The sequence below is a fragment of the Fomitopsis serialis genome (assembly GCF_022376445.1).
Source record: "Fomitopsis serialis strain Sig1Antser10 chromosome Unknown B0H18scaffold_140, whole genome shotgun sequence".
Lineage (NCBI taxonomy): Eukaryota > Fungi > Basidiomycota > Agaricomycetes > Polyporales > Fomitopsidaceae > Fomitopsis > Fomitopsis serialis.
In genome coordinates this window covers 88,897-111,767 of record NW_025955100.1, presented here as the reverse complement: position 1 = coordinate 111,767, position 22,871 = coordinate 88,897, and the positions used below count along the sequence as shown (strand labels likewise).

At 54.9% G+C, this 22,871-nt stretch overlaps 8 protein-coding genes across 8 annotated transcripts; 5 read left to right on the top strand and 3 right to left on the bottom strand.

Annotated features, from left to right (window-relative positions):
• Window positions 1-536: 536 nt before the first annotated feature.
• On the top strand, window positions 537-1,837 carry B0H18DRAFT_1042273 (P-loop containing nucleoside triphosphate hydrolase protein). The gene is made up of 6 exons (XM_048030622.1): window positions 537-640; window positions 695-924; window positions 976-1,297; window positions 1,323-1,513; window positions 1,540-1,618; window positions 1,671-1,837. The coding sequence occupies exons 1-6, from the start codon at window positions 571-573 to the stop codon at window positions 1,694-1,696; spliced, it is 918 nt and encodes a 305-aa protein (XP_047887031.1). The 5' UTR covers window positions 537-570; the 3' UTR covers window positions 1,697-1,837.
• A 41-nt stretch (window positions 1,838-1,878) lies between these two features.
• Window positions 1,879-4,461, bottom strand: B0H18DRAFT_1042268 (SNF2 family N-terminal domain-containing protein). Its single transcript, XM_048030621.1, has 13 exons — window positions 4,439-4,461; window positions 4,264-4,386; window positions 4,188-4,209; window positions 4,107-4,165; window positions 3,747-3,965; window positions 3,145-3,691; window positions 2,842-3,083; window positions 2,577-2,783; window positions 2,458-2,516; window positions 2,358-2,434; window positions 2,136-2,293; window positions 2,068-2,112; window positions 1,879-2,041 (listed from the first exon to the last, which is right to left on the bottom strand). Exons 1-13 carry the CDS (start codon window positions 4,451-4,453, stop codon window positions 1,904-1,906), a joined length of 1,911 nt encoding a protein of 636 aa, XP_047887030.1. The 5' UTR covers window positions 4,454-4,461; the 3' UTR covers window positions 1,879-1,903.
• An 860-nt stretch (window positions 4,462-5,321) lies between these two features.
• On the bottom strand, window positions 5,322-8,362 carry B0H18DRAFT_1042265 (kinase-like domain-containing protein; the record flags this gene model as incomplete). Its single annotated transcript, XM_048030620.1, has 16 exons — window positions 5,322-5,632; window positions 5,654-5,730; window positions 5,866-6,329; window positions 6,365-6,392; window positions 6,444-6,522; window positions 6,577-6,683; window positions 6,778-6,782; window positions 6,836-6,905; window positions 6,958-6,974; window positions 7,031-7,196; window positions 7,229-7,315; window positions 7,441-7,460; window positions 7,511-7,670; window positions 7,708-7,844; window positions 7,896-8,067; window positions 8,320-8,362. 16 exons carry the CDS (start codon window positions 8,360-8,362, stop codon window positions 5,456-5,458), a joined length of 1,809 nt encoding a protein of 602 aa, XP_047887029.1. The 3' UTR covers window positions 5,322-5,455.
• A 1,193-nt stretch (window positions 8,363-9,555) lies between these two features.
• B0H18DRAFT_1042257 (uncharacterized protein) lies at window positions 9,556-10,730 on the bottom strand. The gene is made up of 4 exons (XM_048030619.1): window positions 10,579-10,730; window positions 10,183-10,509; window positions 10,022-10,130; window positions 9,556-9,968 (listed from the first exon to the last, which is right to left on the bottom strand). The coding sequence occupies exons 1-4, from the start codon at window positions 10,619-10,621 to the stop codon at window positions 9,824-9,826; spliced, it is 624 nt and encodes a 207-aa protein (XP_047887028.1). The 5' UTR covers window positions 10,622-10,730; the 3' UTR covers window positions 9,556-9,823.
• Window positions 10,731-11,761: 1,031 nt separating this feature from the next.
• Window positions 11,762-13,164, top strand: B0H18DRAFT_1142335 (transcriptional regulator of RNA polII, SAGA, subunit-domain-containing protein; the record flags this gene model as incomplete). Its single annotated transcript, XM_048035652.1, has 4 exons — window positions 11,762-11,951; window positions 11,975-12,292; window positions 12,341-12,495; window positions 12,548-13,164. 4 exons carry the CDS (start codon window positions 11,762-11,764, stop codon window positions 12,863-12,865), a joined length of 981 nt encoding a protein of 326 aa, XP_047887027.1. The 3' UTR covers window positions 12,866-13,164.
• On the top strand, window positions 13,098-15,146 carry B0H18DRAFT_1042251 (NAD-binding protein). The gene is made up of 9 exons (XM_048030618.1): window positions 13,098-13,228; window positions 13,296-13,318; window positions 13,391-13,538; window positions 13,602-13,623; window positions 13,686-13,952; window positions 14,013-14,073; window positions 14,130-14,151; window positions 14,200-14,643; window positions 14,697-15,146. The coding sequence occupies exons 1-9, from the start codon at window positions 13,154-13,156 to the stop codon at window positions 14,748-14,750; spliced, it is 1,116 nt and encodes a 371-aa protein (XP_047887026.1). The 5' UTR covers window positions 13,098-13,153; the 3' UTR covers window positions 14,751-15,146.
• A 2,780-nt stretch (window positions 15,147-17,926) lies between these two features.
• Window positions 17,927-19,639, top strand: B0H18DRAFT_106235 (uncharacterized protein). Its single transcript, XM_048031131.1, has 5 exons — window positions 17,927-18,155; window positions 18,209-18,689; window positions 18,751-18,936; window positions 19,009-19,361; window positions 19,421-19,639. Exons 1-4 carry the CDS (start codon window positions 17,980-17,982, stop codon window positions 19,348-19,350), a joined length of 1,185 nt encoding a protein of 394 aa, XP_047887025.1. The 5' UTR covers window positions 17,927-17,979; the 3' UTR covers window positions 19,351-19,361; window positions 19,421-19,639.
• A 954-nt stretch (window positions 19,640-20,593) lies between these two features.
• Window positions 20,594-22,186, top strand: B0H18DRAFT_1042243 (uncharacterized protein). The gene is made up of 4 exons (XM_048030617.1): window positions 20,594-20,869; window positions 20,978-21,514; window positions 21,548-21,841; window positions 21,873-22,186. Exons 2-4 carry the CDS (start codon window positions 21,081-21,083, stop codon window positions 22,132-22,134), a joined length of 990 nt encoding a protein of 329 aa, XP_047887024.1. The 5' UTR covers window positions 20,594-20,869; window positions 20,978-21,080; the 3' UTR covers window positions 22,135-22,186.
• Window positions 22,187-22,871: the final 685 nt, after the last annotated feature.

Genomic DNA, 22,871 nt, shown 5'->3' with positions numbered 1-22,871 from the left:
AGACCATTGCTTCTTGCATATCGTTATATAAACAAAATGGATACGCAGCAGGGATTTTTTTCTCATGCGCGTGCCGGACGGCGCAAACGCTGACAACGTTCGAGTGTCAGAAGTACGATACTTACTGCTTTCAGATGGGCTGGGTGGACAAGATGAGTTAAATGGCAGAAGTCTTGCTCATTGACAAACATTATACATCGCACACAACGTGTGCAATACCAGAAGGCATATTCGGATCCCCAGCTGTCTTCAGCAAAGTGTTGCCAAGCCAGCCATCGTGTAGGCCCGGGGATTTGCCAGGTCGTTCAGAGAAATCGAGCTAGGAAAGCTGGTTCCACGAAAACTTTCAGTCATACGCCTAACCCTCTGGGAAAGGGGCACATCGAGAGATGGGCAGGGAGGGCAAGACGAGCAGTCACGCTACGCGCCACGTCACAGTCATAAGGTCACACTTTGATCGACACGGGCGCTCGGTGCCCTGACAAATCGGAGATCTGGGCTTGGTAAGGTGGCTGCTTGACTCGCCCACTCTTCATCCAACCTTCGTCTCCTGCTCTCATCATCCAAGACATGATAGCCGTACAGCAGGCTGTACCCCTCCCAGATCCGCTCTCGGTCCCTGCCAATGCGCCTGAACATTGTCCTGTAAGCTGTTCCGTCTTCAGATCGAGGTACGTTCTGACCACACCGCCAGGGAACGGAGTCGGAATGGCAGGAAAGGCAGATGCATGCGCGGGATGTGCCAACCAGGAGATATGTGCGTCCGGAGTCGCGAAGGGACCAGACCCTGCCCTACCATTCGTACGGGAGCGCATGTCGACTGTGAAGCGGAAGATCCTCGTCCTCTCCGGGAAGGGCGGAGTTGGCAAGTCCACTTTCACTGCGCAGCTAGGGTGGGCATTCGCGGCGGACGATACATTGCAGGTGCGTACCTAATCGCCATGATGCCATTCCCCGCCTCATTGTATCTGTTAGACAGGGATCATGGACGTTGACATCTGCGGCCCCTCGATCCCTACCATCCTCGGCATCGCATCTGAGCAAGTGCACGCATCCTCTTCAGGATGGTCACCCGTCTACGTACAAGACAACCTCGGTGTCATGTCCGTCGGCTTCATGCTTCCCTCCTCAAAGGACGCAGTCATGTGGCGGGGGCCCAAGAAGAACGGGCTCATCTCGCAGTTCCTCAAGGACGTCGACTGGGGCGAGCTCGACTACCTCGTCATCGACACGCCCCCGGGCACGTCCGACGAGCACCTCAGCATCGTAACCTACCTCAAAGAGAGCGGCATCGACGGTGCCGTCGTCATCACCACCCACAGAGGTCGCGCTCCAGGACGTCCGGCGCGAGATCGACTTCTGCAGGAAGGTCGGCATACCGGTGATCGGTCTCGTGGAGAACATGTCTGGCTTCGTGTGTCCGAGCTGCAAGAACGAGTCGCAGATCTTCAAGCCGAGTACCGGTGGAGGGCGGAGGCTCGCGCAGGATATGGGAGTTGACTTCCTGGGCGCTGTGCCCTAGACCCGCGGATAGGCAAGAGTGCGGACTACGGCGTTAGTTTCCTGGACGAGTACCCAGACAGCCCCGCAAGTATCGCATACCTAGACATCATCGACAGTAAGTCCCCTTTCGACGTCTCGCTGTCCTGCAGTGCTAATCATTCTACCAGAAATTAGGCAGAAGCTCGGGGATTGAGGCTCACCTCTTCTCTGCCTTTTTATTTCCGTGGACGGCTGTGTTATTGGGTCTCAGACTGTTGTAGCTACTAGATCTATTGCATGTATTCTACTCACATCCATATACAAGAGCAATCATTGGAGAGAACATTCAGTATACGCGACAGCGGGACAAAGCAAATTGTGATATACACTCTGACCCAGATAATCCAGACCCACAACAGGCTCATGCCCGTCCCTCTTCTTCTTCTTCCTCTTCCTCCTCTTCCTCTCCCAACATGTCCGCCAAAAAGTCGCCTCCCTTCGTAACAGGCGCCTCATACACCGCGAACGCAGCCGTCCGCGCTGCACCACCCTTGCCTTCCTTCTCCACGCCCTTCTTCTCCCCACCGCCGAGCCAGCGGACGTCCACCCTCTTCCGCGTTCCATGTAAACCTCAGGGCTGCGGTCAGCAAGACGTCGAGCTCCTCGTCGCTGATGACGCTCGCCTTCCCCGCCGCCGTGCTCGGCACGACCTCGATCTGCTCGCCCTCGAGCTTGAGGAGCGCCGCGGCCATCGCGGCCATCGTCTCCTTCCTGTTGCGGCTCGGCGCAAGCGTCGGGTCCTTGAATTCGCCTGCAAAGAGGGACCGCGCTTGGTGAGCGAGACTGCGGACGACGGAGAGATGGTGAGGACGTACCTTTGGCGATGACGAGCGCCTCGAGCTTGCGCTTGTCGTTCGCGCGCTGCATGATCTTCGTCTCGACGGTGTGCTTGCTGACGATGCGGAACACGAGCACGGGTTTGTCTGCCCAATGCGGTGCGCCCTGTCCTGCGCCTGCAGGTCCATCTGAGGGTTCTGGGAAATGATACTTGTCAATACAACACGGCGTAGCGGACATGACTCTGGGACTCTCACCCAGTCCTGGTCGTAGAAGATGACCGTATCTGCAGCAACTAGGTTGAGACCCAATCCTCCAGCCCTCGTGCTGAGCAGAAAGAGACGCGGCGCGTCGGGAGCGTCCCCGCTCTTCTGGAACCTGTCCACCTCATCCCGCCGATCGGCCATGGACGTCGACCCGTCGATACGACACAGCGACCACCCCTTGAACTCAGTAGCCCAGTCCTAGATCCATAACATCAGTCAACACCGGAGTGGACCAGGTGCATGGAAAGCTCCGCACCTCAATGATATCCAGCATAGTCGTGAACTGGCTGAAGAGCAGCACCTTGTGGCCCCGCTCGAAAAGCTCTACTAACAGCCGTTCAAGGACCATCATCTTCCCGCTGGCTGTCGACAACTCGTCATTGATCACGGGCTGGCGGGTCTTCGGGTCTATCGGCCAATCGAAGAGGAACGGATGCGAGCAGACCTTGCGGAGCTGCATCACCATGTTCTGCAACGACATCCGGTTCACCTTGGACACTGGAGTGCCGGGCCATGCATGTTTCAGTGTCTAGAAACATCTGGTTTGGGCGGGACTTACATAGTGCCTTCCTGCGCCATTCGCGTGCGAGCTCTTCATTACTTTTCTCCTGCTCTCTTCTCCTGATGTCGTCGATCTCTCCAGCTTCCAGCTTCCTGAAGTACTCGTCATCGTTCCCATCCACAGCGTAGCTCTTTCGCTTGGTTCGCCGCAGTCCCGCTCGGCCCTTCCCTTTTGCCTGCGCCTTCAACGGAACCTCTTCCTCGTCGTCCGACTGGCCTTGCTTCTCGGCCGCCTCCTTGGTGAGGAGCGCGCGCAGGCCTCCGCTCGCGATGGCGTCGTACAGTTCGCGCTGGCGCTCACTCAGAGGCGCGTAGAGCACGTACTCCTTCTTTGGTGGCAAGTTAGTCTCGACATCGACCTTGAGTCGCCGAAGCAGGAACGGTCGCAGGATCGAGTGCAGGGAGTGTATGATCTGAGCGGAACGCGAGCTCGAGAGATTAGCTTGCAGCTGCGGAAGATTGAACCACTTCTCGAACGCCTCAGGATCAGAGAACATATCGGGAAGCACAAAGTTCAGGAGAGCGAATAACTCGGAGAGGTTATTCTATGAGATGTGCCGTTGTCAGCTAGAGCCTGGGCGTAACTTGTTGTCGACGTACTTGCAGCGGTGTCCCTGTGAGGATCATCCTCGAGCTTGCTGGTATCATCCTGAGTTCGCGGATCAGTCTGCAGTTCATATTCTTCAGTCGATGCCCTTCATCGACGACAATGAAGCCCCAGTAGTACTCCGCCAGGTAGGCGCGATCCTTCATGAGCATCTCATATGTCGTGATGACCACGGGGAAATTGGTGCGCTGATGTGGAGGTAGGGACGTTGCCTTCTTGCTGACGCTGACGCGAGTTGAGACGAGTTAGCACGGCCCTTGTTATTCTTCGCTGTGGCCTTGTTCTTTGAAGTCTTTGATTTCCCCTTCGATGAAGATGAGGAAGCAGCTGGGCTGGCCCGCGAGAGGAACCACCTTTCTGTCTGTTTTGGCTTGCATGTCCGCTTCCGAGAACACCATCTTTTGTGTCGAATCTCAGCACGCTCCTCGGCGTACCATGGTACATGACCACAGGAATCTAAGTATCAAAACTTCTGTGAGTGAGTTCAGCAATCAAGACGGAGACACGCACGTCAGGAGCAAAGCGTTCAAACTCTTCCACCCAGTTATTCAACACGCTGAGCGGGCACAACACAAGGAAAGGTAGCGAAGAGCGCTCACGCAGAAAAGCGTGGAATGCAATGGTTTGGAGTGTCTGCGTAGAAATATGAGCATCTCGGACCCAAGTGCAAATGACTAAGACGGACCTTTCCCAGACCCATCTCATCGGCTAGGCAATAGTCAATTCTCAGCGCAACCGTCGATCACATCGCGAACGTACCTAGGATGCCCGACATTCCACTCTGGTGCAGCGCAGCCATCCAGGCGACACCTTCCAGTTGATAGTCTTTCAATGTCGCACCAGTGATCAGTGCAGGTTGTTCGAACGGCGTCGTGTCCTTCGCATCCTTCGCGTCATACGTGTCTGTGGCCTGCGGATCCTCGTCCAACTTCACGCGCTTTGCAGTATGTGCCTTGCCATCTTGTCCATCCGCCCGCAGTCGCTCTTCGTGCTGCCTTTTTGTATGGTGTCACTGGAGGTGGACTTCTCGGCCTCTTCGACGTCGGTGCGTTGCGTTTGATCGTGCGGTGAGTACCGCTCAACTTCACCCTATCCATTTGCTGCTTCAGAACCTCCACGATGACGGTGGACTTCTCGAGCAGGTTGGTGAGCATTTGAAGTCGCTCAGCTGTTCCTGTAGACATCCAGGTTAATTACATTCTAAATTACGCGAATGGGGCCCGACGACTAATGATCGTGTAACTTACTTGGTCCTCCTCCACATCAGGCTCCTTCTCATCTGAGTCTGGTGGCGGTGGGCTAGACGCGGGCGTACTGCCCTCCGAATCAGCTGCACTCATTGGGAAGACGGGCGAGGAAGCTCGAGAGGATAGCGAAGGCATTTCTAAGGTCGCTCAGAGTACTGTGCAACGAATGCGGATGATGGTCGCGTTATGAAGTCGACCGTGGCCAGACGCGCTCGCGTCCAAGGTCCGTGTGACAGAGTGACGGCGCGTAGTGTGACCAGTCGCGCCGATGTTATGCGACGCGTCGCCTGTCACCCTCCAGCGGCGCTCTCCGACTGAGTCTAAGTACACAGCGAATGCATTGCGGTCGACATGAGCCTATCTACACTAGTGATACATCTAGATCATGGGTCATCTATGCAGCTGCAACGAGTCCATCCATACAGTACACGTCGCTCGAACACACTTCGAGAGGTCTACTCATCCTGCTTTGGCGGCGACTCCAGCTCTCCGGGCATCTCCGACGGAAGTGCCTCATCTCTCTCCTGCACAATATACTTCCCAATGGGAGCAATATCCGCCAGCCCACCTGCAAAGCCCTCCCCACTCTCGTAGATCGACACAGTCGAGAGTGTCCTGAGCAGCCTGCGCCGCTATCGTATCCGTATGTCGACGCAGTCCTCGATCGCGCCGGCACGACGTAGTCCTCCTTCTGCGTCGGAAAAGCCACTGTGCTTGCCCCACCGATGGCCTCGCCACCGCCGCCAGACGGCCTACGCGACGGTGTCGGCCGATACGATGTAGATGCGGACCCGCCGTATAGCGAGTTCGTCCGCGACGGAACATACGTGCTCGATCGTCGCGAATAAGCAACCATGGGGTCAACGGGCTGCTTCGTCCTCGGAATGGGTTTTCGTCGTCGAAGGCGTGTCGTCCTCCGCCAACCGCTCCTCGGGCTTCGCCGGCGGCTCCAGACCCTCGAAGACGCTCTGCGCCATCTCCGGCGTGGCAAGAAACACCGCGTCGTCCACTCCTGGTGGCTGCAGATTCTCTGCCATCTCGCGAATCTCCTCTAGCTTGCGCTTGATCTCCCGTGTGGGTGACGGTAGTGCGCTGGGTCGGCGAGGCAGCTCCGAATCTAGCTCTGGTTCTAGTTCCGGCTCCGGCTCCGACTCCTCAACAGGAATACTGCGCACTTCGCCGCGATAGTCTTGTATCTCGTTGTATAGCGCCTCCTTGTACTGTTCCAGAGTCTCTATAGCTTCGAGCGTTCGCCACCGTTCGAATGGCTCAGGGCAGTCGGGCTCGTCGGTGATGTCGTGGTACGACGCAAGCCAGGGGTGTCGAGTGCTTCAGGGACTGTGATTCGCGCCGCAGGATCGAACGTGAGCATTTTGGAAAGGAGATCAAGAGCTGGTAACGTCTTCAGCGACGCACAAAGAGTACACAAAAGGCAGTGTATACCTTGGAAATCTGCTACTGGTAGAACCTTTGAGAAAGGTACTCTTTTCTTCCAGGGCAGGGACCGTATGTACGCCCGTGCCTGCCGACACTCGTTAGCCCAAATATTACACAGTCTGAGGCACACGGTCCGCACTTTTGGACTTGCTATGCGATCGACGACGTCGCTCTCCGGGGTACCTAGGCACATTGTTGCTCGATCGCAGTCCGGTAAATGTTCGTGCATCACGACATACCGAGAATCTCGAGGATCTTGTTCAATTGGTCGACTGCAGACAGAAGGGGCACTTGTAGTTAGATGGGACATTCATTCGTATCCTGCATGGAGTGAGCTGACCATAGCTGCGTGACAAGTGTCAGATGCTGGCAAGCAAGGACAGAGGGTCCGTGCTCACTCCTTCCCCTTGAATACTGGCCTGCCAAGCATAAGCTCTCCGAAGATACAGCCTACTGACCAGACGTCGACTGAAGACAAGTCTTCAGCATCATTTGATACCCTACATGAACAGTCACGTACTAGCTGTGTTGTACCCCCTTCATCATGCACTCATTGGTGATCAGATAACATACGGTAAGCAGGGCCCACTCACTTGAAAGCAAGCATGATTTCCGGCGCACGGTACCACCTCGTCGCAACGTACTCGGTCATGTTGGTCGGCTCCTCATCCGGTTTTGAGTTGAACCCTCTACTCAGACCGAAGTCACAGATCTTCAGCTCACAATCGGCGTTTACCAACAGATTGCCGGGCTTCAGGTCTCTATGTACGACGGACGCGGAGTGAATATACTCATGCCTCGGAGAACCTGGTAGAGGAAGTACTGGACGTGCTCATTGCTGAGCATCTGTCCAGATTTTATGATTTGGTGCAGATCCGCTGGTGCGAAGTCAGGGATCTCAACGAGAGTGGTGTGGTGGGGATTTCGCACCTTCCATCGGCTACCCACACCGTCGTCAAAACCCCGTTAGCCGGACAATCGTTCGCACAACCTGATATATAACGAACCTCCATAAAGATATATCTGCACACTGTCAACTCTTCGCAAGCGAAATAAATGTAGTGGCGGCTCACATCTCACTCAAGTCCGGAGTACAGTCCACATCTATGAGGCCGGTGATATTCTCATGATTGAAGTGTCGCAAGAGGGTGATCTCGCGCAATGCACGCTTTGCAAGCTGGACCTTCTCTGTCGCGCGAGTGACCATCTTGATCGCCACCGGCTCTCCGAGATCTCGTCCGCGGCCGAGCTGCGAGATCTTCGTCAACACGACGGTCCGGCGTTCTCGGTAAAGAATAGACTAACATGACATAGCCGTACGCTCCGGACCCCATCTCGCGAATAAGCTTCCATCGTTTCTCGACATGGAACGCCTTGCCAAAGGAGGACATGAGCGTATGGTATCCTCTGCACACGAACGGTTAGATTCGGCCACGATGGACTTGGAGACCTACGCACCGTCGCCGAAGTGCGTCACTCGACCGGGTGCGAGCCACTGCACGCGTCCGCGAGCGTCCACGCCGGCCGCTGGAGGAGTCGGGCGAAGGTATCGGGGACGACGACTTGCCTCGACCGTTCTCCTGTCTCTCGCTCTCTTTGTCCTTCCGTCCCCGGAGATCGTTGTCGGTGCCTGTGGTGGGGGAGCAGTAGCCATATCACAGTCGGATCCCGGATGCAGCTGCAAGTAGTCGGCGGTAAGTGGGTTCGGAGCCGCTGATCGCTGACACCGGTGTTGAGCAAGACGATGGTGGGCGTTCGGGACACGTCGGTAGATGGATACGAGGTTGGTCGTTTAGAAGACGGAGCGAATTACGTGCAGATTACATCCCGTCCTGCCTGGACCAGGACCGGCAATACCAATGGCACGCACAAACATGCACACCTAAACTGGGGCGCCAGATACAGATCTCGCTCCCAGATGACATGCCTCCTGTGCATGCGTCGAAGACAGATGTCCCCTGCTTGCACCCGTGCTGCCTCACTCGCCGCGGTCTCTCTCTGCGATTGACCCATGCAGCACAGTCGATGGCACTCCAGCTCAAGCGGACGGTACGACGATGTCACATGGTTGAAAGCACTATAGTACAACTTTGCATAACAATCCTCGAACGAAAGCAGTCCCACAGCGATCCACACATCTGGTCTCGCAGATCACGCACGCTATACTTCCATGTACCAACAGCCATCACGCGTCCACCGGCACCCACGACTCTCCCTCTACAGCCGCACCACTCGTCTGGGCGCGTGGAGCACGAGGGCGACTAGTCTGCCTAGCCACGCTCTCGTCCGCCGAGTCCTCCGTGTTCCGCACCGTGACCGTCTCGGTGTCCGGCACCTCTCTCCGCCCCTTCTGTTGGGTAGTCCCCGGGGTGGTCGCAGAGCGGACTCGCCGACCATCGCGGTGGCGCCCAGCGGCCGTGTTACTCCATACGACACGCCCGCGACCATCGGTCAAGAAGGGCGGGTCACTGTCATGCAATGCTTCGGCCAGCAGCGTCAGCGCAAGGAGGCCTGGCACCCTCGCGCGGAGGCTCAACGACTGGAGCCGCAGGTGAGCAGGAAGCTCGCTAGCCTCCAGCGAGCGCATGACATCCTCGACCCGCCTATCAAACTCCGATGCCTCACTGAGCAATGCCTCAGCCTCGCGCGAAACCTGCTCGTCGCTTTGCACACGATCACCTTGTGTTGGGGTTGCGTTGAGGTCCGTCGGAGCAAGCGCATTGGTAGCAGAACCAGGAAGAGGGCGCGCCTCGTCGAGGGCGACGCTTCGACTGATCGAGATCGATCGTGGTTGCCGATCGACGACGGTGCTGAAGCGGCTCCGAGGGATGGGCTCAGACGTTGCTCGGTCGGGGCGGAGCGCCTCTGGGTCGGAAGTGCCAATGGGAGGGGTCGCTGCCCTGGGTGCAGGTATTGGCAGTGGGGATTGGCTGCGCGAAGTGACTGTCACCGATGTATTCACCAGTGTTTCGTCTGTACCGACGGGCGATGGGGCGTCGGACGTCCATGAGGTAAGGCGCATTGCCTACTCGAGTATCTAGTAAGATCGCCTGTTCAGTTAGACAGAGCAATCAGACCCGTTGAGGGCAAGGGGAAAATAGGAAACGCCATCACGTACTAGTCTTGCAACCATATCCTCCATCCTCACGTTGTCGTTGACCAGGGAAATGCGGAGGTGTGCCGAGGTTGTCATCCGGGGACATGAAGTGTCCGAATCACTTCCCTGGTCGAAGTCACGCTCCTCAGGGATGTCTGAGAGGCTGGCGTCGTCGTCATCGTAATCATACCCCATGAGAGCGCTATTCATCATCCGACGGAGATTAGCATATCGTTCCCTTTCCTGTCGCCGTCTAAAGACCTACAGTACCATTGGGTAAATGGGATAGTCAGAGGACAGAGTGGCTCACCCTCATGTTGTGTTCGACACCAAGCGCGAAGACGTAAGGAGAACCGTCGGCGTTGCAATGCTGAAAGAAACAATCTTTGCCGAATGGACAGAACCTGTCTTCGACGGGTGACTGCTGGAAGTACCTGTGTCGTACTATCAGCCAATGTTGACGCGGGGCACTAAATATAAGACGTACTTGCAAGGCACCCTAGCCATGCTCGATTTGTACTCCTCGATGATAGCAGCCTTTCGCGGGTGACCCTCCGGGAAGAATTGACTCGATGGCGTAACAAACTTCGAGGACGCTCGACATAGTGGACACTGCTTCGTGACACCGACGCGACAACATCATCCGACTTCCGTTGGAGGCACGCCATTCGCGGATGCACCCAACGCAGAAGATGTGACTGCAGCCCGCCAGAAGGCCGTACGTTACAGGCTTCTCATAGCAGATGCAGCAGAAGGGCTCTTCCACGTCCTCCGCGGGCGGTGGTGCTGATGTAGATACGGCAGCGTTGGTTGGACCCGGGTCAGCGTGCTTGAACCAGCAGTCGGCACCACGGCGGCAGTAGCCATTGGCGTAGTATCGGCACGTCTTGTTCTTGTCGTAGGGTGTGAGCTTCTCAGCCTCACCGTGGAGGAACTTGCACTTGTTCCCTGCGTAGCAGCCGCGTGGTGAGTTTGCTGCGCGGTGACCATCCACATCAGCGCTGATCGCCGTAAAGAGAGCGCTGTCCACTCACTAATAGCGACATGTTCCTCTGGCTTTGGACGTCACAGGGCGTTCACCGTTCATAAGGACGCTGTTGGGCGAGCAGACCAGTGGCTTCCCCGAGAGGAAGAGATCGTAGGCAGCGAGAATCAGAAAGGAGAGATGAAGAGACAGGATAGTGTATTTATTATATTATCGTATAGTCGTTCAGTGAGAGCTGCGGTGAGATGGTGAAGGATGGTGGGCAAGTTGTGCAAATAGGCGCGGGCGAGGTCGTGCTCAAGGCATATGGCGGAGTTGCCTATTCGGGATGAAGAGTACCCGGGCGCCTATTGTATCGGGCTGGGATCTCGGCCACCTCAGCACTTTAAGAGCCCTTCCCGGTCCAAGAGCAACACAATCATCCCGTTTAGAGTGTGATTGTATCATAGTACACTTTGAAGATGTGTTTCATCACTTTTACTGATTTATGAGCATGAATATGAGAGTCGTGAATATTTCCGTGACAAGGGTACAACTTATGGACGCCCATATATCCCAGTCAACCTCAATTGAGTGGCACACACCGCTAGAGATCGTTTGCGGGCCTAGAGCTAGTTGTTACAATCTCTGAGGATACAACGACAACAAAAATAGTCTAAAATAGTCTCATTTTTGGGCTGGAAGCCGGAAACCGTGACGAGAATGTCGGGGTGAGTGTGCTTAGGTAATACTTACCAAATCCGGGTATCATCGCTCGGATTCATCACTCCTATTCACAATTTCTGCTGTAGGAGCCTGTAAGTAAGCCTATGCGAAGAACAGATGATAGCTTCATGACAGTCACCGGGAACAGCACTTCCGAGTCAACTGTCGAACATGCAACGGAAACCACTCCTTGTGGAGAACCGTTTCGGAGCACATTTGGGATCCAAAAGATTGACGAAGATGTTATATTTTCGGTCGACGAATTTCGTTTTTTGGTAATTCGTTGAATATCCTTCGTATTTTCGGCATACCTTCGGACTTCAAACATGCTCCGAAACGGTTCTCTAACCAGGAGCGTTGTTCATTGCATGTTCGACAACCAATTCCCAAGTATTGTTCCCGGTGAGTAAGTATTCAACTCGTGGCCATGGGAAGAGTAGCAGCTGTTTGAGGCCTAGTGGCCGAGATCTTGGCCCGATACAGTACTTACGGTGCAGCCACAACAACTTGCTCCGCTCTCCTTTGCTAGTCTCGCTCATGTCCTTGCCGTCGACGACCACGACAAGACACCAGCTAGTGTCTGCGCTCGGTCCAAAGGCGCCTCAGTACTGGCATGTTTTGCGCGAATATCTGACAGCGCACATATCTCGTACCGAATTCGACGAGCAAGTCAAGGCACTCCTCGAGACTACGCAACTATGTTCGTGTCCTAGTAGACATCGCCTTTGTTCTCCTGACATTTTCATGTAGTGCAGCTGCACAACTCGCTGATAGTATCTCTCTTTGACACCTCCGCACATCTCGCACCGCCCACACCGCCGCCAGACCTCCCCAAGCCACCACCGCGGAAGCGGCGACGAACACTACCGTACCAGGGAGCGGACAGCTATGACACGGCGACACTTCGCTCAGACAGGTTGAAGAGGTGGACGGTTGGGCTGGGAAGGCGGGAGCGGGAGCGCGTACGGCAACTTGAACAATTCGCTGTGCCACTGGAGTCGCGACCTCAGCAATACAAGGACGAGATTGCTGCCGACCGAGGAATTCAGGTACTCCAAGAACGTGGAGGTACGTGGCTGTCGAGTTCCTCTGACTGTACTCTAACATACTCGGCAGAACCTCCAGGGAGTAGGCTGCCACTGCAGTTAGCTTCAATATCTCGGGGGTTCACCTTGCAACATATCTCTGACCGTATGAACCTTGTGTGTGCGCAGAGCAACCTTGGCGCGCCCTCGAGACTCGTTTCACAACTCATGATGCTTGGATTCGAGGTGAGCTTTCCTGTCGTCTGCGCCGTTTGTGCGAATTCATTCCTTCGCGCAGGCGAAGCTCAAGCAAATCATCTCTCAAGCACTCTCCCTTACTTCAACGTCGCACGCCATCACCTCCATTCAAACCTCTGGGAAGAAAACGAGCAGTTTCATTCTTCCCGTCTCCGCCTTCGAGACCCTTTTCACAGTCTCGCCAGCTGTGCTGCCAAACAAGTCAGCAGCGGCCATGCGAATGGCGCTAGGCGACAACGATGGGGTCGAGGAAGAGCTGCCATTGCGAGAACGTGAGACACACGATCAACGGTGGCAGCTGCTTTCCCTGCTCAGCGAACGCAGTACTGTGAAAGAAGCTTTACGGGCGTTGAGATAGGGGCATGTGGCCTTCCTGGATAATAGTCGGTGGGAGTATGTACGACAGGAGGGAGCAGGTGACGCTGCAGTGATGCACTGTATTTCATGTACTTACCTCGATACCCATGATCGCAGCGTCGAGGGTCGAATGTTGACTTGCAGAGCTTTGCAGAGATTGGCCCTGAGCCGGCATCCGGGCCGTTCCTGACCTGTGCTTCCGACGGGCCACCGTACGTCTTGTCCTCTGACCAGTATATAAGGCTAGTGGACGTTGTGTCCCCGTTACTAGAACTTGAGCACCGCAATTATGGCATCGACTCAAATGTTCGTACTGCGATGGGGTGTTGTCTCCACTGGCCGAATCGCCATGGAATTCGTGAAGGTCCGTGTGGCGGCAGCAATGTTATCAGATCGTTCTGAATTTTCTGAATTCGTACCGTATACGTTAGGACTCCTTAGTGGATCCTGCTACGTGAGTAGCCTTCTGCGACATATCTGTCGAGTTCTTCGGGCAGTCTAATAGGTTCGAACGTTCTTTGCATAGGCGTGGAACCGTCGATGTTGTCCACAAGGTCGTAGCGGTCGGGTCTCGACATGGCGCAGTGCAGAAGGCCGTAGACTTCATCGCCGCACACGCGAAGGGGAAGCCTATCCGTGCATACGGAACATACGAGGAGGTCTTCACAGATCCGGTGCGCGCCTCCCACTCCGAGTCATGCCCGCCGAGACGCTCACTAGTGCAATGTTGAACACAGGATGTCGACGCGGTCTACATCGGTGCGCGGGTGTACCATTATACGAAAAACCTGCAGGATGGACTTACCTTTATTTTGCGGAAGGTTCGCCACACACGCAGCATTACACGAACGCTCTCGCCGCGCTTCTCGCAGGCAAGCACGTCCTATGCGAGAAGGCGACCACATCCAACGCAGCTGAGCTGCGGCAACTGATCAAGATTGCCAAGGAGCGCAAACTGTTCTTCATGGAGGCGATGTGGACGCGGTTCCAGCCTTTGACCCTCGAGGTGAAGCGCATTGCGGAGGAGGGCACTCTAGGCGACCCAGTTCTTTTGCACGCAGACTTGTCGCATGACTTCGACATTGACAGTAAGCCAAGTCACCAAGTATCTTCCTATGTTGGGAGTTATAATTTCGTACATCGCGCAGACATCCCCAAGTCTCACAGAATGATGGACCCGCACCTGGGCGGAGGAGCGCTTCTCGATCTGTACGTTCTCTCGCCTATCGCTGAATATGTACTTACTTACCGAGCGTACCTTCCAGAGGTCCTTACCCCATGATCTGGGTATGATGGAGGTTGTATTCATTGCGTGTTCTGACGACCCTTGCCCAGGCCGTGCTCGCTCTTTATGAGCACCCCTCAAACAAGAAGGCCCTCCCCACCTCTGTTAGCGCGTCTATGGTGAAGACACTACAGACCGGCGTCGACAGCAGTACAAGCTGGATCGTTAACTTCACCGAGACACTGAAGGCTCAGGCAGTCCTCACGTGCAGTATGACGCTGCCCACAGCACACTTCGGTGCGACAATTCGGTACCGCAACGGGAACATCATCATCGGCACTCCAATCTTTAAGCCGTCACATTTCGTCGTCCAGTACTTTGATAAACCAGGCAGCGGCGTCGTGGTTCGCGAGGAGAAGCGAGCCTTTCACTATGTGGGTGGAGGATGGCATTTCGAAGCGGATGAGGTCGCACGGTGTGTTCGGGATGGCAAGATTCAGAGCGAGCTATGGGGCCATGATAAAAGTCTCCTGCTGATGGATACCTTCGACGAGGTACGCAGCGCGTGCGCTTTATTCGCAATAGGGGCTCTGACCTCGCATTCTAGGTTCGCCGTCAAGGAGGGTATAAATTGCCCGACGGCGTCGAGAAAGTGCTGTAAACCAGCTTGAAGTATGGTGAACGTCAATACCAAGTGCGTGTATGATAGGTATCCTTGCATCCGACGCAACAATGGAGTCTTGTCTTGCTGGCGTCAATGTGTCGAACTACTGCACCTTCCTTTCTTGGCGATGGTATTCCAGTGCACTCGGCCGCGGACCTCAGCGAGTCCGTGGTTCGTTTGCCTGTGACACACAGCATGGCCGACCGTGCGATTCCTCAGCTTGTCTTCGATTGAGAACTTGATAGGCGGTCATACGGAACGGCGGCGCTTCAGCGAGTATTATCGGCATGTGGCCTCACTATGAAGGCCCGTCTCGGACAAAACCCCAATGCGCTACTGAGCAAGTGAAGGGGGCACAAGGGAGCGTTCGGGGGTACAAGGGAGCGTTCGGGGGCACGAGGGAGCGCTCAGGGGCACAAGGGTCCACTCAAGACCACTCGAGCTCACAGGGGGACGAATGGGCTCTGTCGGGCACACTCGTGCTTCCGAGCAATAGCGATCAATCCCATCTCCCCACGCAGTATGCCACGGTTACCTACGGTATCACATCCATTCTCAAGTGCTTACATTACATCTCATTGCGTCACTTTCCTACCTTGCACTCCGCTCCACTCGGAATACCACGATTTCTCTCGTGAACTTGAATGAAACTTGACTTCCTGTCCCATCACGTCCCCTCACATCCTCTCATGTTCCAACCCTTCACTTCCCATCAGTTCCCGTCAGTACATAGTATACAACAGCCATTTTGTCCAGCAATGTGTTTTGTCCAAGGGTCTCCGGCCATAGTCTATGACCCCAAGCACGTACAATTGGGTGCCAGCCAATCAGTCTTCTTGAAATGAGGTAGGTTGCCGAGGCCCATCCAGATCCATTGTTACTGCAGGATGGATTGCGGCAACCTATGAAACACTTCAGCATTGCGTTGCCACATCCCTCTCTCTTCTTCGTTCCGTACCGTTCCTCTTCTTCTTCTTTCTTTAACACTCTCACCTCTCATTCTCCCCTTTTTCGTACTCGTGTGCAGAACAGAGTCTACATATGAACACATTCATTGGGAGCATACAGGAGCCATTGTGCGTCACCAAACAAGTGTTCTCTGACAACGAGCATCTAACCAATGGTCTTTAGCTCTGCACGGCGTCCCCCTAGGTCGACCTCGTCAGACTTGTCTCAGGCTAGTAGCGAGTTGTCCAATTTGTCTGAACCCAGGTTCGTCTTCATTGCATAAGTTGGGAGAGTACGAAGCCTGACAGTACTCATTATTGCCTTATTGCCTTCAGGATTGATCTTCCCGCCTTACCAGCTCTTCGTGCCTCCGCTGAACCAAACAGATATCCTACAATGTGTGTCCTGTTCTCTGTTCGTGCCTGGTCACCATACTGATGTGTCTACTACCTACCCAGTCCTCGTCTGCCTACACCGCTCCCACTTCATGTGAGGCCAATTGGTAGCCAAGGAGCTTTCGGTGGCGCTCCCCTTGCTCCGCCAATCCAAGCGTTCCAGCTCCCACCTCTGTCATTGCAATCTTCAGACACAAGACGAGCTCACAGTGTGCAGCTACTGCCACTGGATACCTCAAACCGAGGCCAGGTACGTGTTTCCGAAGTACGGTTGACGTCGCTGCATGTCTAATGCTGCATTTCTGGTTAGGTGCTCAATGCTCGTGCACAATTTGCCCCTGGAGAAGTGGTTGACATCGTAATCTTGCCATTTTCGGTGAATTGTTTCCCTTTTGTTCGTCTTTATCTCTTACGAGGCTTGCAATCAGGTGGAAGATGGGAAACGACTGTTTGTTCATGGCTTTGCAATCACTGAGGTGGAGAAGCAGACACTGTTTGGTCTCCTCAGAGAACACGGTCTTGTCATCTCGGTGGCTCTCGACGACCAGGATCCTGAGTCTCAGATTGATCAACATGTCCGCCGGCATTGCGAGCAGCACCGCCTCATCTTCCCGACCTCCCAATCAAACTGGGCTCTGCCTACACTGCGCATGAAAGACGTCGTGAAGATTCAGTTTGTAAAGCCTACTACAGATTCTCGGTCGGCTTCCTTCTCGTCGATGAAGAGCAAGTTTGTGAAACTTCGGGGCGCACTTGAACCTAATAGGGTGGTCATTCCTGTTGGTGAGTTGAACGTTTTTCATTCAATGGCCTGTATTTCGCCCGTCTTACGTCTTACCCATCTTAGTTCCTGTTGAGTCTGCGATCTCGGGTCCAATTTCAGCCTTTGTTGCTGCTGGACACCCAATTGACCCTCAGCTCTCGCACCGATGCTACTCGCGGCGCTTCTTTGCTCGCTTTCGGCCACCACAACTTACTGAAGCCACTGATACCTTCTGTACACGCAGCCATTGCCTGGCAAATGTGCCACCACGTCCACTTGACTGGGAACAGGTTATCACTGCCCATGTACCTCCTGCAGCGTCGCTCGTGTGTAGAACTCTTTTTGAATTCTTTTTGAATTCATTCTTACTCACTATGCACTACGTAGCCCACTGCGGAGGTGGCTATGGCTATTGACCCTCAGCAGTTACTTGCCGTACATCCGGTGGTAGCAGTACCGGTAGCAGTACCGGTGGAACCTATGCTTGAACAACCTCAGCAGGCATCCCCTTCCCAGGATAGGCCCTTGGGTGGCGCTACTGGTCGTACCTCTTCACTTGCCCCATTCCCCGATCCTGGTCCACTGTTTTTTCCAGACGATCGGATGTCTCCAATAGGGCTCCGCCGCTTTCGGTCTGAAAGCCTGGATGATCTGGTGCGTGCGATCCTTACTGTTTGTTTCAATTCTGATTTGCTTACACTGTTTCATTAGAGTGCTGCTCCCCCGCCAAACCGCCAGCGCCTGGGCAATAGAGTCGTGCGTGCACAATCACTTACGATACCATTTCTATGTGACTAAAGTTAATGTATACAAGCAAATGGATGGTTCAGCTACGCATCCGTTCATCTTGAGCCAAATGGAAGGTTCAGCTGCTAATCCGTTCGTCTTGAACGAATCCGAGGCAACCTTGCTCTCAGAAACTCTCATTATCAGGTGGCTTCTGCAGTGAGTTACTCGTCCTGCATACTATTTGCATTAGCTGACAAAGACAATGCTAGGACTGGAAGGCCAGCCTATTGCAGCCAGTACTTGCCGATTCAGCGACCGCACTCCGATTCAAGGATGCGTTCTACAGCGCTTGCGCTGAGACTTCGCAGCGGAGGGCGGTCCTCAAGTCTATATGACAGCACCCAACATCAAGTTTGCAGCTCGCACAGTGACGACATTCCTTGCTTATCACCTTCAGAATAGAGACGGTGCGACCTTCCTACCGACATATAGGGCTCCATTGGGGACCGTGGTTCATGACACTCCGCTATCTGCATTCCTCAACCCACTGACTAGGGGGATCTACGTGTAAGCAATCACTCTTTCACTGATGGGCTCAATTCTAATTACGATATGCTCAGTGGACCTGCTCTTGGGCGTGGCCCAGAACTAGCAACACTCAGAGAGATCTTGAGGGTGCTTCCGGACCCTCCCGAAGACGCAGATTTTGGGTATCCACCACCGGCACGCTACCCAGAACCGCTGGCTATGCCATGGGGTCTGTGGCAGAAGCACCATGACTTTGCCGTTCCAGCCCTTGATGCCGTCACACTGGAGGAAGAGCGAGTGCGGATGCTCTCGGCACACGGTATGGTTGCTGCATTGACAATGGGTCACCATCTTCTAGCACCGAAGCCGATCCACCCTCTTGTCATCCTCTGGGCAATCTTGGGTGACCGCGCATTCGAAATGTCGGTTGAACTCCTCAAACAGTTTGACTCGAGTGCAGCAGAGGAGCTTCGCCCATGGTTTGAGCTTGGTTATGATGAGCGCCTCCCCTCAGAAGGGGCGTATTGGTCTCATCCTGTATGGCGCCTCCTCATGCATCATTTCGGTATGCAGGTACGCTCAATGTCAGTTCAAATCCGCCGAGAGAGTTATGCTGAGATACTATGTCTTTCAGCCTCATCGGATTGGATTTGCACCCGATGCGGCTAAGAGACTAGAGTACACTCGCCAGCTCATCTCATCCGTCGTGTTAGGCAAGATTTCCAATTCAGCTGCAGAGCTCATTGCATTCCGCCGTGGGTTCAATCTGGATTTCACTGCAACAGACTCTGAGGGTACGGGTATACTGAGCTTGACTGAGGTATGTGCCCAGCCTAAAGTTGCTCTCGTTCAAGTTGCTGTATACTTACTCATATACTTACTCGCACAACAGCTCTTTACATCGCCGGATGAGAGAACGTTTGGAGACCGGTGTCTGGACCCGGTTGTCATCCTCAGAACACTTTACGACCGCACCGTGAACAAGCCGCATGACGTTGTTCGCCTCATTGTTTTTCTGTTCACTCCAGGCAGTCCACAGAGCGAGCGCAGTCTATACGAGCGGATCCTTCAAGGCCGCTTGCTTCGCTGGTTGCACGGACCAGGGCACCCTGATCACACCTTGTGCGCAACACCGTTCTTGTGGATCGCGACTACGGTGATCTGTCGACGCTTCGTGCACGGTTGCTTTTGCAAGCAACATCGGAGTCTGATGATCTGCCTGTTGATCCGCTGAAGCGACTCACGGTGAGAGAGACTGTTTTCCAATCATTTACAGAACCTCAGGCTGACTCTCCGAATTTCAGTTTAGTTTTCGCCATGCACAAGACAACATCCGCCCACCTGTTCTCGATCTCCACACTTGCACGCAGAACTGTGTCATCGAAGTCACCCAATGGCTTCGTAACGCCCTTGCCGAACCAACTGACTTCAGCAATCCAGCCACAACGACCCTGTTCGACTGCTGGCTCCACGAGCAAGTACTGCATAACCAAAGAGATCACTCGACACTTTGATACTTTCGCCAATCTTTTTTGCTTCATTTCTCTCCTTTGCTTCATTTTGCTCACTCAGCGCTCACGCAGTAGTGCCATGCTATAGCTACTAGCCCTACCCATAATCGAACCGTAATCAGACGCCCTTCCTCGTAATTGAACCCCTTTCCTCGTAATCCTGTCCATTCTCCATTCTAATTGTCCAACCCCTTCCACATAATTCCTTCATTCTATCCCACGTATTTCTATCCATGAAATGATCATGGAACGGCCTTCTCGAGGCGGCACTCGACGCAGTATCGCAGTATGTATGACCGAGCTCGCTCACCCATTTCTTGGTCAGTTGGTCAGCTTTCAATCTTCTGAAAGTTTCCTCCGATGGGAAATAGCTGACACACCGCTATATCAAGTTTTGACGTCGGTGCGCATGAGGGTTCAACGAGGATAAATGGATTTAGTACCAGCGAGCGAGTATACTCACAGGCGCTTGTTTGAGTGGCGCGAATCTAAGTGTCTCCTTATACCCTGTCCATGCGCTGCGCCTCCAACTCACCATCGCCCATTCCGTAATCCACATCCTTCTCGCTCGTCAACAGCCTGCGCATCAAGATCAATTGCCAAATGAACGCGAAGGCCATTCCCGCCGAACGCAAAACATATTCTTCGACTCGAAGGTCCTGGGTAGGCAGCATGCAGAAGTTTGGGAGGAGGGCGGAAAGGTACGTCGCAAGGCAGCTTCATGCGCCGGTATAATCTCACCAATCTCACCACACCCCGGCCGTGTGTAGATTGACATCAACGACGTCAAGAGGTCTCATGGACTGTTCATCAACGGCGAGACGAGAGGCTGAGTCCCGAAGGATTCGAGTCTGAGCCGTTTGAAAGACATCATCGGTGCGTGTACGTTCCTCACTGTCAATAGCTAACGTCCCTCGCATTGAGACAGGCATATTGCACATCAGAATCAGGCACTCCCTATCAATATCGTCGGCGAGGACAACAAGACCACCATTCACAAAGTCGCAGCACGTTCTCTGCCTATTCAACGACTAGGCGCAGGAGCCCGTTCAACGCGCCTGCATGATCCCTCGGATCCCACCTCACGCCCTGGCCACTCAACCTCCATCACCCCTTCGTATGGAGGGCCTACATTGGGCTGTGCGGAATCTCGCCGCGCGCCCGGTGACCTTACCGTCCCCACTGTCTCGGAGTTCGAGGCCGCGCGACGTCAAGCCCAGGATGGAAATAGGAGCGACTCCAGTGAGTACCGAAGCCACTCGCCCTCAACCTCCCGCGTCCGCTCATCTTTCCTCACTCGACGCGCCTCCACATCCGCCATCTGTCAACCCCGTCCTCGACCTCGCCAAGTTCCGTTCGATCGACCATTCACGGAGCTGACCACACAAGCGGCCCCGACGAAGGCTGCGACCCCGCCGTCGCCGTCTCTGTCTCACCACTCGAGGTCATACCAATGCACGCGTTGAGTTCTGCGCTACACGCCGTCAGTCCCGGGGCGAAAACCAAAACCACGTACCGCCTGCTCGCAAGCGCACCGAGCAAAGTACCTCAGTGCGCAACGAAGCACGCTCGGCCGTCGCCTTTCTCTCGTACCTCTGGCGACCCCCGACCTCTACGGTACCATTCACACAAACAGCCCTCAAGACGAGCAAGTCTCCTCGCTGACGCAGGCCGACAGCGAGATCGACACACGAGCCATGCGGACGAGTGCAGGACCGGGACTCATGAGTGCGCCCGTCCGTCAGCCCTCTCCACCCTTCTCCTTGTCCATGCACTGCGCCTCCCTCTCCTACACGTCCGCATCATCCCGCGCATCCTGCGCATTCACCTCCGCCCTCTGGCTCCGCGCCCTTGCTCCGCACATCAACTCACGAGTCACGCGCCCTCGTACGACGCGCGCACTCGCATCTGCCCGTTCAGCACGCAGGACTGTCCCCGCTCGACGCGCCTGTGTCCTCATGGCGTGTTCGCCTTCAAGGGCCCTACACACCCATGTTCTGCGCTTGCGCGCTTGTCCGACGTACCCTCGACTTCGCAGTGTTCACCCAGTCGGCGACTCACCAAAATGATCACGCGGGCCTTCCGGACGAAGGCTGTGCGACCTCTCCGCACGCCCAGTAGTTGCCCGTCGTCCCGTCTCACGTCTCACCTCGCCGAGTCCGCGGAACCTGTCAGCAGAGTCGAAGCGGCTGCGATCACGGAATCAACGGCCGAGTGCATTAGCCCACCAAGAACGGCGTGTGAGGACTCAGGGAGCGAGCACTGACCGCCCCCGTCGACAGTCGACATCGAATGCGATCATACGCCTGACGGACACGGAGGCACATCATCTCGCGGAGTTGGCAGGCAAGTTCGGGCGGGTAGAGTTAGTAAGTAGACAAGCTCGTAGCAGTAGCAGTAGACAATCACAGAGCCTGAGGCAGAGTCAAGGAGAACACGCCGCGGCCGAGGTGCGATGTCGGCCCCGGCCATTGGATTTTCTCGGTCAGTTGGGTGACATCTGCTAACCTGAAAGTTTTCTAAGGTACAATGTTACCAATATATCACATCCTGAAGTTTTGTCGCTGGTGGGCGTGATGATTCAACGAGGATAAATGAGTTGAGTATCGGTGTGAGGCAGTATTGACAGGCGCTTATTTAAATCGGTCAAGCTTGCACGATACCAGGATCAATCGTGATTGAGCCATCCTTGTACTGCGTTCCTCTTCGTCTTCCCCTCGCGTTCGTGTTCACTCCGCCGCGCGTTCTGCCCCTTCCTCCTCCACGGCTCCATCGTGTCTGCGATTTGTACGTGCGTTGTACCTGAACACGGTGCACGACTTGTGCCACCATTAGCGGGAGACGGTTGACGGTGCCGAAGGTGAGTCGCACTCGCAACCCGTAGTCCGCGATAAGCACATAAGCATAGACTCGCTACCCTTGGTACGCCGACGCAGGAGCGCGAAGTGGGCACGATGCGCGAGCTCATGGAAGAACGTCGGCGCCAGATGGAGATGCTTCGAAGCCTCAGCGTGCGCAACTGGCACCATGACCAATCGTCCGAAGAACACTACATCTCCGATGATGACGCTCGAAGCATCAACACGATCGTCTCACACGAGCTGGAGAGGGTGGACGAGGAAGATGAGGAGCAGCTGGCTGCGGAAGACGACGTAGAGCGGAGGCGACGGAGACGAACTCGGTCGACCAGGGACGCCAGAGCCGACGGGTATGGCTATGGTTGAGGAGGAGCAAGAACAGCGTG